The 12978-nt window shown below is 37.7% G+C and overlaps 1 protein-coding gene across 3 annotated transcripts in view; it reads left to right on the top strand.

The window, feature by feature from the left end:
- LOC110063281 (semaphorin-2A-like) overlaps positions 1-12978 on the top strand; it is a 34190-nt gene that overhangs the window by 1150 nt on the left and 20062 nt on the right. Inside the window, exons 2-6 of one of the 3 annotated variants that reach the window (XM_020770241.2) lie at positions 348-490; positions 9018-9125; positions 10073-10166; positions 11455-11512; positions 12111-12173. In XM_020770241.2, coding sequence (XP_020625900.2) covers positions 487-490; positions 9018-9125; positions 10073-10166; positions 11455-11512; positions 12111-12173 — 327 coding nt within the window. In that variant the 5' untranslated portion in view covers positions 348-486. Of the gene's footprint in view, positions 1-231; positions 491-9017; positions 9126-10072; positions 10167-11454; positions 11513-12110; positions 12174-12978 lie in introns of those variants that run through there. The other 2 variants (XM_020770240.2, XM_020770242.2) reach the window with 2 other exon arrangements.

Below are 12978 nucleotides of genomic sequence, written 5' to 3'. Positions count from 1 at the left end.
TTAGATCCTGATCGCTTCCACAGGCGAACTTAAGCCGAGGAAGTTCCATACATCGCAGTAGATTTTCCTTTCACACCAAAACACACAAATAGCAGAAGTCTTACTGTTCTGGAGGAAATGATTAGTGGAGCGCACCTACTCACTCATTTACGCAAATCCGGTTTTAATAATCTCTAATACCGACGGTAAAAAAAAAACCATGGCACAATGGGCCATCATTTTGATAATCACATGTTCTTTGTTTCTACAAAACCGTAGGGTTCCAAAAGGATGTCTTTTGCGAAATCTTGTTTACTTTTCTTCATGACCATAATTGTCTTTTTGAATCCAATATCCCGCCTCTTTAGAGCACGTGACCAGTCTTTGTTCCGCTGTAAACCTTGGCCGCGAATTTGAGATGTTGCGTACTTTCCGGTTAGAATAATGCACCAAGATTTTGCTTCTGATGGTTAGGAGGATTGTTTTGACTGTGGGAAAGACTGAAGTATGGGTAAGTGAAAACTAATACAAGATTTAGGGGACTGTTTCACCTTGTTCAATGTATAGTGTCGTTGTTTATGTACCGTATTGCCGAGATCTACGATCGTCATGCTATACAACGAAACACTACTACAAGCTTACTACCAGATAGTCGAAAGAGTGGACACAAGAAAAAGCTTTTTCTATCAAAAACGTACGATCTTATTCTAATTGTCAGTTCGTAGCTGTAATCAATTTGGATGCAGTTTCCAGCAAGGCTTTAAGTCCTTTAAGTTTTGCAAGGCGCGTTCAGACAGCTTAATGTAAGCTTCTTTAGCTACGTGCAACGAATTTTAAAACCTGTATATTATACAAATTTACACCCTATACTGATTTGCAAAGCAAGAAGTCTTACAAAGAATAAGTTTCCTTTTCTCTACTGGCAATGCCTGTTGATGGCTACAACAAAGGGAGTCGAAGGCTTCGTTTTCGCTAGTGCAAACGGAATTTAACTAAGATTATAATCTTTTACCTTATTATTAGTGCGCTAGGTTACAGTCCATATGATAAAATTTTGTGGCAGAAAACCATAAGCAGTGTCAGGGTTTTTATTTTTTATTTTTTCAAACTCGAAGTTATGGTTCTTATTTTCATGATAACAACGAAGCGTTTACACTTTCTAACCAACATCCCGTCATTTGGACTTGTCAACAAAAAGCACTGTCATTTTGAAGCCAAGTCAATCATCGATGGAGCGAAATAAGAAGTAGTCTTGCACTTAGAATCGTTTTTTACGAGTAACAGAAGTACCTAAAATAATTGAAACAGGATAGATACCTAAAATAGGCCATATACTGCAGCCGGTTGTGGCTGATTGTATGTAATCTGTCTGCATGTTAACCCATGTCAATGCGTGTGTTACCTGGAGGTGCTTGTATTCAGGCTTGCTAGGACTATTTCTGTGTGTTGTCATTTTATGTGAGTCAATCTAGAGATTGCATTGTAAGATTCCATTGCCGAGGAGATCTTTTATTTCAGTCTTCCTTAATTTTGTGTTGGTGAGTATTTTACATTTGTGTGCCTGCTGTCACCCCATGGCGCGAAGCCGCAAATACCGGATAATTTGCGTGTTTCCATCTTCTTTGAGTGGCAAAATCTCGAAAGATACCAAATATTTAATGAAGTTTTGAAGAAGGCATTTACGTTTCTTGTGGATTTTGCATTGTAAGCCAGTTTAAACGTGAACAGCTTTCGGTTGGTATTTCCTATTTATTTAGTGAGCCTCGGTCGCTAATGAAGCGAATAGAATTCCATCACTGGCGCGTGGATGTCGTGCGAATGACAAGATGCCTAGGCTTCGAACAATTAAGTTTTACGTACATGTAGTATTTAGTATACCACGTTTGCGTGATCATATACATCTTTAAGAGAACGACTCTTTTTTGCGGGGTGACAGAAGAAAATGAGGGCGTGCATGTTTTGGTTTGAGAAGGATAGGTTTATTCATAAATCAACTTTTTGCAAGTTGTTGAAGGGTCAGTGAGTCAAGAGTACACACAGTATCTTACATGAATGGCATGACATGTCAAGGATGGGCTCTGGTTAAAACGGATTGAGAGATTGCGGAAAAAATGAGAACAAAAACATGCATGGACTTTATGACAGTATGAATTTTCAACACACAGAGCACATTGAATTTTTAGTTGTGGAATGAGAGATATATGTTTAATTGTCTATGGCTTCATTTTATGCAAAGCCGTGTCTTTGAATCCAGTTTTGAGACCGATTGTGGTATAAGCTTCAGTTGAATTGTTTTGCTTTTGATAAGGAAGAATCCTGCAGGGTTACCCGAGAAACAAAAGTGACTGCCTTACATGTCATCACCAGATATGTAAAAGACAGGACAACACTTTGTTCCAGCTTGAATCAATGGTTATCACTATTGAAGCACTTTGTTTTGTAGGAGTCTTATTCTGGCCTTACAGTCCTTATTTGTTCCATACAGCCGAAGAAAGGGGTCCTTCAGTCTGGAATTCTTTGAAAAAGTCTAGAAATCTGCAAACCACTTTATTTCCAAACTTTGTGCATGGATCAAAACTAAATATTAAGTCTGGGGAAGTGAAAGTGAGTGTAGAGGTCTTTCAAAGAAGCAACAAATGCTTGATAATGGCTAGCTAGGAGAAATGTTGGTCAGCTGGTTGCAGATTTCAAGAAAATTTCGTCTTGGAAAAAAGAACAGAAAAGTCTTGAATTTTGTAGACAAAAATGTGTATTCATAAATAGCAGACAAATATCACATTTGGCTCTAAATTTATTCATACAAATAATTATGAATGTTTTTAAATCAGGTGGTGACATCATTGGATAAATGCCAATTGATGTATAACTCTTTAGTTCAGCCAATGAGAGAACTTTTCAAACTGGAAATTTATGTCATTCAAATGTATTTACTGTACAGTACTGGTTGAATTTTGTTTCCCACAAATTATATATTCTGGTCGTCATACAGGAGTATTTTTGTAGACTGTGTCAGCCTAAAAAAAATTACAAATAAAAAATAACCATTTGTTTCAAAAGGATTGTGGCTATCTTGAATAATTTCTGGTGATATATTCTTTTGCCATGAATGGCTCAAGTTAAGCTGTTTTCTCTTTGCTTTGTATGAGTTCTGTTCACATTGTTGGAGAGGATATTTCCAAGTCTTTTAACCTGTTTCCCGTGTTAACGCTAAGGACCTTCAAATGAAAACTGCCTTTAGTTAGTTTTTTTCACTAACCTGCAATGATCAAATTAACAATCGATTATTTTCTCCTTATAATTACATGGATATGAAGAATCATTCAAAAATGTGGAAACTGAACAACAGGGCTGGGTTGTTTGAAAGCCGGTTAATGCTAACTCAGGGTTAAGTTAACTCAAGTATTAATTTTTCTTGTTTAAAAAAATTGTTTTTCACTGCTTATGTTTTGTGTAGATTGAGATTATTCAAATTAAAATGAAGGACAGACAATTTAAACACAAAACCACACTGAAAAGTTACAAAACTGAAATCAAAATTCTTGCTTATCCTGGGTTAGCTTAATTGGGCTTTGAACAACCTGGTCCAGGTAGGTCTAGGTATACATGTGCAAGAAAGCAAGCAGCCAAAAGTAATATTTTTCATTTCTGAAAGTCTTTTTGACAATTTATAACCTCCTTAGGCCCACTCTGTGCCAAAAACCATGTATCACAAAGGCAGTGTAAAGTGATCATATTATTGCAGATTTTGCAAGGGAAAAGAAAAGAAAAAATTTGAACCTTTTTTTTTTTGCAGAAATTTCTCAGACCTTAATTTACATGGAAGTGTATTTTATTGTAAAGATGTACAAAAGCAGCTGCTGAAAACACATGTAAACAGGAAGATAAAACGTGTTAATTGAAATTGCCAAATTCCGCTGTTGCTACAACACAGTCAAGCTACATGTACCTGTTTTGTTTTGTTGTGCCTTGATTGAGTGATAAACTGTTAATAGCTCTTATTAGTTATGAGACCATTTGTTTACCATGGATGATTGCACTCTCTAAAAAAATTTTAGATTGTGTATTCCTCCAGGCTAAGGTCCAAAGCGATCCTGTTGTCACTTTAATTCTTACTGTGCAATATACTATGAGATGTTTGCTCTTTTGCAGGTTCCATTGACTTTGCTGTATTATCTTCTGTTCACTTTCTAAATTATTTACATAATTGTATAATTCTGTCTTGAATAATCAGTGTTGGAAACTTAATTTTGACAGCACTTGCCATTTGGGCAAGTGACTCCCAAAATCCACTTGCCTGGTATAATTTTCAGTCGCCTAGAAAGATGCCTCCCTTCCCCCTCAAAAAAATCCGCAATGATTCACAAATCATGTGGTTTTTGGTATCTCCTAAACACGTATAAGCCTAGGTTCAGTGCTATTTCATGTTGAGCTTTCTCATTCTGGTCCATTTACGAGAGGCCTCCTAATTAGGATCATGGACCTATTTTACTGTTTCCTTAGTTCTTAACTGAAAAATGCTAAACGAACAGCTTGCACTACTGAATTTACGTATATCTGTAGAATCAAGACATTGAAGTAAAGAACTTTTTGGGGCATGGAAGACTGATATTTTTTCCTTATACTAAAAGACGTAAAATCCAAAGAGAACTACAATGAAGGCACTTTTAAAATGATTGAAGGGGTGAGTACAAAACCATGTTAAGTGATGATTTGGGTGAAAAAAAAAATTTCGTGAAAGGGCTTGAATTCTTGCATGTGGTCTTCAATGTAATAGAAAAACGTGGTCCTGTATTTTTGTCACTGGTTTTTGCTTCGTTTATAAAGACGCTGCTAGGAAAACTGAGTGGTTTTTCTACATACGTAATATTTTGAAAACGAAGCGAAGCTTAGCGGAAAAACTACGGGACATTGTTAAACATACCTAAACAAAACTGCATGCAAAATTTGGAGTGTTTTCGACAAAGTTCACTTTTGATTAAAATACCTAGCGCCCTTTTCCCGCCGAGGTCTTCAAATAAACGAAGCCGGGCCTTTGTTATGATAAACAGAGCTGATCCTTTGTTATAATAGCCAAGCCAAGCCTTTGTTATAAGTCAAAGTCTCGCCTCGGTTTATCATAACAAAGGATCGGCCCACTGCGTCCGCAAGGATTTTGATTTCACTTAGAAAGCAGCAAAATGTCAATTTCACGCAACGCACAGGCTCAAAAATGTTGATTTTAGGTCAAAAAAGGTTTAAATGTTGATTTCACATTAACGCGTGACAGCAAGGAGGTTGATTTCTCTTAGAAACGAGCAAAATGTCAATTTCACGCAATGCATAAGCTCAATGATGTTGATTTCAGATCTAAATAGGTTAAAATGTTGATTTGATGTTAACGCGGGACGGCAAGGAGGTTGATTTCACTTAGAAACCAACAAAATGTCAATTTCATGCAGCGCATAAGCTCAATGATGTTGATTTCAGGTCTAAATAGGTTAAAATGTTGATTTCACGTTACGCGGGATGGCAAGGATGTTGGTTTCACTTAGAAACCAGCAAAATGTCAATGTCACACAGCGCATACGCTCAATGATGTTGATTTCACGTTAACATGTGACGGCAAGGATGTTGGTTTTACTTAGAAACCAGCAAAATGTCAATTTCACACAGCGCATAAGCTCAATGATGTTAATTTCAGGTCTAAATAGGTTAAAATGTTGATTTCACGTTAATGCTTGACGGCAAGGATGCTAGTTTCACTTAGAAAACAGCAAAATGGTAATTTCACGCAACTTATAAGCTCAATGATGTTGATTTCACATGAAAACGCGCTATAAATAGGGCTGACAGATTAACAGATTAACCCTTCTGCGCAACGTACGGGTCTCCATACATCTGCATGTCTGCTGATCCCAGAAGCTCAAAACACTACAAATCATGCCGATTTGAAATAAAATCAACACAACCTGGATCACAGATCTATGTTACAATCAATTGCTACTTGTTGGCCATTCTAATGTTTAAACAATCTAGTTACCAGTTCGAGAAACGTCCGCAGAACGTGATCGCAATGCATGCCGGGAAGGGTCTTTACACCTTGTGCACGGGGAAAACATGGTGGTCGATACAAGACAAATTTTATAAGTCCAAAACCAGTTCTCGCTTTCCAAACTTTGACGCTAGCAACGCTTGGCAAATGGGCCACGACTCACCAGAGGGTATTTTTCTTGGGCAAGAACTGCTCTTGGACTTTGCTGCCTGGCTCGATCTGACTTTGAACGCCGATAACACGATTACGGTATATCAGCTGCCTTCGAAGTTTCAGAACACATTTTGATTCTTTAAAACGTGCTGATGACTTACGGGTTTATCGAGACTTTATGATGTCTCTCAAGCACCAGGCAGGCATACAAGGTACTTTAAAACAATGCTTAAGATATTAGTTGACAGAGCTCTAATGCGGCACATCTCTGTTTTGTTTGATGAATTTCTTTTGACTCTCGATCGATTCACGTGTTGTGCTCACGGCACAATACCCGACGTAAACAATCTGTTCCCAGATTTCCGCTCTATATATGCTGTGAGATTTGATTTTGACATCATACACCATAAACAGTCTGCCTGTTTGCTGTTCAACAAATATACTCCTAAAGACATGGCTAGGAAAAGCCAAGTATTTTTGCATAGATTATAACTCGAAAACGAAGCAAAAACCAGCGACAAAAATACAGGGCCGCGTTTTTCTATTACATTGAAGACCACATGCAAAAATTCAAGCCCTTTCGTGAAATTTTTTTTTTTCACCCAAATCGTCACTTAGCATGGTTTTGCACTCACCCCTTCAATAAAGCTCTCTGCACGCATTGCAGGCCTATGATGAGGGACCATAAGGCTCTCTGCATGCATTGCAGGCCTATGATGAGGGACCACAAGGTTCTCTGCACGCATTGCAGGCCTATGATGAGGGACCATAAGGCTCTCTGCATGCATTGCAGGCCTATGATGAGGGACCATAAGGCTCTCTGCATTCATTGCAGGCCTATGATGAGGGACCATAAGGCTCTCTGCATGCACTGCAGGCCTATGATGAGGGAGCATATTATTAATATGTTCAAAGCAGTTTCTAGTTCAAGATGAATCTTTGTAAAAAAAATTTCTTACTTGTTCCTTGTGTGCCATCTTCGCTAATTACCGTGGGCTCAACTAGAGACTGCAAGTCTATTTTTGAAACACTATGTTGCATATTATTGGGAAATTATTTGGGCCTCTGAGAAGATAAAAGGGGTAAGAAAAAGCGCTCTGGAAAGTTTACATTCAGAGATGTTCTTGCCAAAATGAAAAATGAAAAGGATTGTTATCAATATTTAAGCTTGTTATAAATAATTTCCCAAAAATGAGATTTTGAGATTCAGAGGGGATATTAGGTCTTAGTTTTTGAGATTTGGAGGGGGTCTTAGGTCTTAATTTTTGAGACTGGGAGGGGGTCTTACACCTAGCCTGTAGGTGTTAGTTTTTGATATTCAGAGGGGGTATTAGGTCTTAGTTTTTGAGATTCAGAGGGGGTATTAGGTCTTAGTTTTGGAGGGGGTCTTAGGTAGGCCTAGATAGCTTCTGCTCGATAACTTTTGAGCAACTTTTTAAATGCTGAGCAACTTTTTGGAGAGTGAGCAACTTTACAGCATCTTTTCTAAAAGCTTGCATATTTTTGGGATATTTTCACTATTTCGAAGTCACATTGTAGTTGAGAACAAAGGCAAATACAAATACAAGTCAAGTCGGATGCAAAAGTCGATGGGCAAATCCTCTGTTTATGACAGTATCAAGGAATATCCTGGTCAGCATCTCATGTACTTGTGTCAGTGGCCAGCTGCGGTGCAAAGCGTGTCAGGAAACCCTTGCAGTCATGAAAAGTACTTTTCAGAAACATGTGGAGTCCTAAAAACACCAAAACACAAGCAACTATAAAAATTTTTTAAGCAACTTTTGCATTTTTAAGCAACTTTTGAGCAACTTCTGGCAACTTTTGGGGATATTTTTAAACAACTTTTTAACATTTTTTGAGCAGAATCTATCGAGGCCTAGTCTTAGGTCTTAGTTTTGAGATTGGGAGGGGGTCTTATACCTAGCCATAGGTCTTAGTTTTTGAGATTCGGAGGGGGTCTTAGCCAGTTAGGTTTTATTTAGGTCTTAGATCTTAGGTCTTAGATCTTAGTTTTTGAGACACCCAAATAATTCATCATAATTTCAACTATGCAACTTAATAACTTCAATCATTGAAGTTTGGTACATGTATATATCTCTTCTTTGGGCACTCCTGACTGTTTTTCCAAGGAAATGGTAAACTTAAAGGTTGAAAATTGGCTAAAGTTCAATTTTGCATAAACTGGATTTGTGATAAGAAAAGCTATAATTTATAATGCTAAGAAAGCTTTCCTTTATCAGATCAATAAAAGTTACACTGTCCAGTGTGAACTTAAAAGCTAAAAATCGACAGAAATTGAATTTTGTGTGAACTGGATTTGTGATAAGAGAAGCTATTTAATGTGCTTTATAGCAGGCTTTTAGCCAGATGGATGTCCCTGGAAGTTTCCTGTGGATGCCTACTTTTTAATTATCTTAAGTTAATATGTTGGTTTATACATGTAAATTGTCTGTTTAAGCTTGTTCTTTTGATTTTGGACACCCACTTTCAAATCCTGGCTAACATCTTGCCGCAAGTATAGTTATAATGTTATATTTTGTTACATCATGGATGTCTAAAACTAGTACAGTGTTGACTTCTCAAGTAAAAAATTATTTTATTGGCAGAAAAAATTTGACAAAAAAATGTAGGTTGTTAAACACTACACATACAGGGCATGATTTTCCCTTTGACTATTGCTAATGAACATTAATGGTTAGGTCTATAGGAGTTTGGTATTTTTGTTCTCATGTATTAACACTGTATATGTGTACAGTAAAATTGTGTTTTACAACCATTATGATGTCATTTGTGCACATATGGCCTTGTGCAGACCAGGGTATGTTGATGCAAACATATTTATTTTGTTCATCAGGTATTATGCACAAGGTTATGGTGATATTGTCACTTGGAGTTCTTTCATGTTTTCTGTGTTGCAAACTGTGTAGTGGAGAAGCTGTTCTTTCCTATACCAACTGTAGAGGTGAAGCTGTGTTTTGTTAGTTTTAGAAAGTGTGATAACAATAAAATTAAATTAATTATTTTCAATGAAATCTGTCTTTAATTTTGATTTAAAGAAGGCAATTACCTGAAGTGTTCATGGTGCTGTTATACTTTATGCATGTCATTAGTAATTATAGTAATTGGACTGGGTGGAGTACAATTCAGGGAGTAACTGGGTGATTAATTCAAAATCAGACGGGTAGAGCATGCAGCTTCAGGGGGATCTGAAATTACATCTAAGATTACATGTACGCTCCAAATTGTTTGGCAATTATTAATCATAGCAATAACAAATTTGGAGAATAAGTTCAGTCTTCAAGAATTTCTTTCAAGTGAAAAATAAGTCTGATGGGGGTGAGTAGGATTTTCCAATGCACTGGTTTTTCACTAGAAAAAAGGAAATTAATTGACATGCTAAAGGGATAGGTGTCCAGTTACAGGGCTTACACTGTATCCAGTAACAAAAAGTTACATGACTTGTAAATTAGATGCTATCTTGTCATTGGAAACCCTCATGATCGTAAATCAATTAAATGACAAATGGGAATGTAGAGAACCATTCACAAGCAATACTTTTTGTGATAAATGGATATCATAATGATTAGTGATAATGCCGTAGCAGGTACAAATGTACTTGTATGTGATGCATCATTTATGACTCATCAGGGCTCAAAAAAAGTACTGCCCAGTAATCCAAGACAAGTAGATTTTCCTTCTGGGCAAGTACCTGTAGTTTTTCATTTTCACTTGCCTGATGGGCAAGGGATCAAGCAAGTTGTCTACCAACTAAATCATTAAAAAAGTAAACTTAGACTGAGGGCAAGCAAGGTTTGAGAGCTGCTTGTCCCAAGGGCAAGCTAGAATTCAAGTCTTTTTAGAGCCCTGCACTCTTGATTCATTGAACTGGTTGTTGTTTTTTTTTTCTAGACTGTGTCAGATTCTGTTCAAATGGAAGCTTAGCCTCACATGTAGAAAGAATCCTTGTCGATGAATTAAATGGCAGATTGATTGTTGGTGCCACGTAAGTGAAAATATTTAAAGTGTGTCTACTTTTGCTATCAAGTTACCGATCAAATGTTCAAACGCAGCTCAATCAAACAGTTTGTGTTTTGTTGCCATCAATCATCTAAGTACTGTTTACCTCTGTGGGCTGTGGAATTCAATTCAATTCATTCTCCCAGCCTGCTAAATTGTTCTTGTGGTCGTCACACTTTTGTTTAGGTGTGGAAAGCCTAGCCTGCTTACAGGTAGCCTCCCACACAGAAGTCCTTATGGCTTGTCACACAGTCTTTCTTCCCAATGAATGTCTGCTGAAACAGACAGCTATTTATGTAGCCCAATCACAGTGCACTTCCCAATCAAGAAAGTGAACTCTGGACGTAGATAAAATTTTATTACAAGAGACTTCAATGGATACCAGCTACGAACTAAGCTAAAACTAAGACCTAAGTGCTAAGATCTAAGACCTAGGACCTCAAAATTTCAAAAACTAATATAAGACCCCCTCCCAATCTCAAAAACTAAGGCCTTAGATCCCCTCTGAATCTCAAAAATGAAGACCCAAGACACCCTCCCAATCTCAAAAACTAAGACGTAACACCCCCTCCAAATCTCAAAAACTTAGACCTAAGACCCCCTCTTAATCTTGAAAACTCAAACTTAAGACCCCCTCAGAACCTCAAAGACTACAGTGCAACTACTTAACTGGGCCTGACCTAGAAGAAAACTAACTAATCAAAAGGTAAACTGAGAACAATGGAGTGGTGCTTCAGAGGGGGTCTTAGGTCTTAGTTTTAACTTGGAAAATATTTGTTGTTTTCCAAGTTGTTGTGGTGGAACGATTTCACTCCATCACTCCTCCACTCCTCCACCCCTCCACCCCTCCACCCCTCCACCCCTCCACCCCTCCACCCCTCCACCCCTCCACCCCTCCACCCCTTCCACCCTTCCACCCCTCCACCCTTCCACCCCTCCACCCCTCCACCCCTCCACCCCTCCACCCCTCCCCTCCTCCCCTCCTTCACTCCACCCCTCCTTCACTCCACCCCTCCACCCCTCCCCTCCTCCCTTCCTCCCCTCCACCCCTCCACCCCTCCCCCCTTCCTCCCCTCCACCCCTCCCCCCCTCCTCCCCTCCACCCCTCCCCCCCTCCTCCCCTCCACCCCTCCCCTCCTCCCCTCCTTCACTCCTTCACTCCTTAACTCCTTCACTTCTTGCTTAGATTTAGACATAAATGGTGAAGGCACCAATACCTCTCTTGGTATTTTTGTACTTGTGCTGATTAGTTGAAATTTATATTTTTATCACAGAAATTCCCTGTTCAAACTTGAATTAACCACTCTACAATTACTTTCTGCTCAAAATGATGTGAGTAATTTTGTAATGAATGTCAGTTACTGGTCAGGGTTATCTTCAAGGGCCAAGGTCCTAGAATTCTCTTTTTCCTCATGTGATTTCTCATGTGATTTCTCATGTGAGGGATATGGTCTAGTACAGGTTCAAAGGTCAAATTTTCCAAAATAAAAATATCTAATGAACATAAATAACATTGTTTAATATGTTATACAATCATGTAAATAGCAGAGAAAGGAGCCTTGGTTCTTAATGTGTTGGAAAGAGTTCTTTTTTGCATGGCGAAAGAAATTATTATCCAGAGGAATACATGTACATGTACTTGTAGTGCACCTGCAGGCATTCCCCGATGGGGGAAATAGTTGTCTATTTGTTCCCATCATTGGCAATCTCTCAATATCAAGTAAAATGTCTACTCAAGTGGTAGAGTTCAGCTCATGATGACTGAGCGGTCTGTTATCAGTCAGTTATATATCCATTGGACATAATTTTTATGTACATGTATGTAGAAATAGATTTACAGTCAGATGTTGCGTTAGTGCAGCCTGCCTGATGCCTAGTGTGTACAGTAAAAGGTTTAATTAGTTTATTACTGTTGTTTATTTCAATCAAGGTTGTAGCATTACTACCAAGCCAAGAGGCATTGCAAACATGCTTAAAGTTGGGGCTTACAAGAGTGAGTTTATGTGTTTTTAAATGTATGACATAAAAATGACATGCCCAATTTTTTCCTGAGTGTAAGACATTCTGACCAGCCTGTGATGAAGATTGACTTCTACGTGGGCATATTTTTTTTTTTTTTTTTGATTTTTTTTTTCCTTTATTGAAACAAATTGATATTAATACAGCAAATTAGTTACTTACCTACATAATTATAATAACAACTAATATTACTAATACTAATAATATAATACAACTAATTAGTACTAATAATACTACTACAGGCAGGCTAGGCTGTTTATTTAAATCAAAGGATAGATCGCTGATATGAACTACACCAGCCTCGAAATAGCTTTTATAATAAACTGTTTTATTATTAATGAGTATTTGTTTGTTATTCCAAAGAATATAACGCCAGTTTTTTTCTGCACAGAACATATCTCTAAATTAAATACGTGGGCATATTTATATTAGAATTACACTCTTATCAAATTTAGCTGTAGCTATTTAGCGACAGACAATTAAGTGGCGAAATTCTAAAAGCAAAATATTAATCCATTTCCAAATACATGTTGCCATCATCTTTTGCGTGGGATGTCCAACTCTCTGTGATTGTTGCCAAAACAAGTAGCGCAGTATTGCAAATTTGCATAATTTCTGAAAAAGAGGACACTCCTGAGGTACTGTATACCCATATTTTTGAAAACTTTTTCATGGAAATTTCCATTCCATTTGATTTTCATTCTGGTGTTTCCGGTTGAATGGTTCATTTTTCAGAAATTTGACCATTTTGGATTTTCTGGAACCTTTCCCAGGAAATT

This window comes from Orbicella faveolata, unplaced genomic scaffold (genome assembly GCF_042242905.1).
Source record: "Orbicella faveolata isolate gen_17 unplaced genomic scaffold, um_ofav_v1 contig_26, whole genome shotgun sequence".
Lineage (NCBI taxonomy): Eukaryota > Metazoa > Cnidaria > Anthozoa > Scleractinia > Merulinidae > Orbicella > Orbicella faveolata.
Note: the sequence above shows the minus strand (reverse complement) of the source record. Positions and strands in the feature narration are given on the sequence as shown.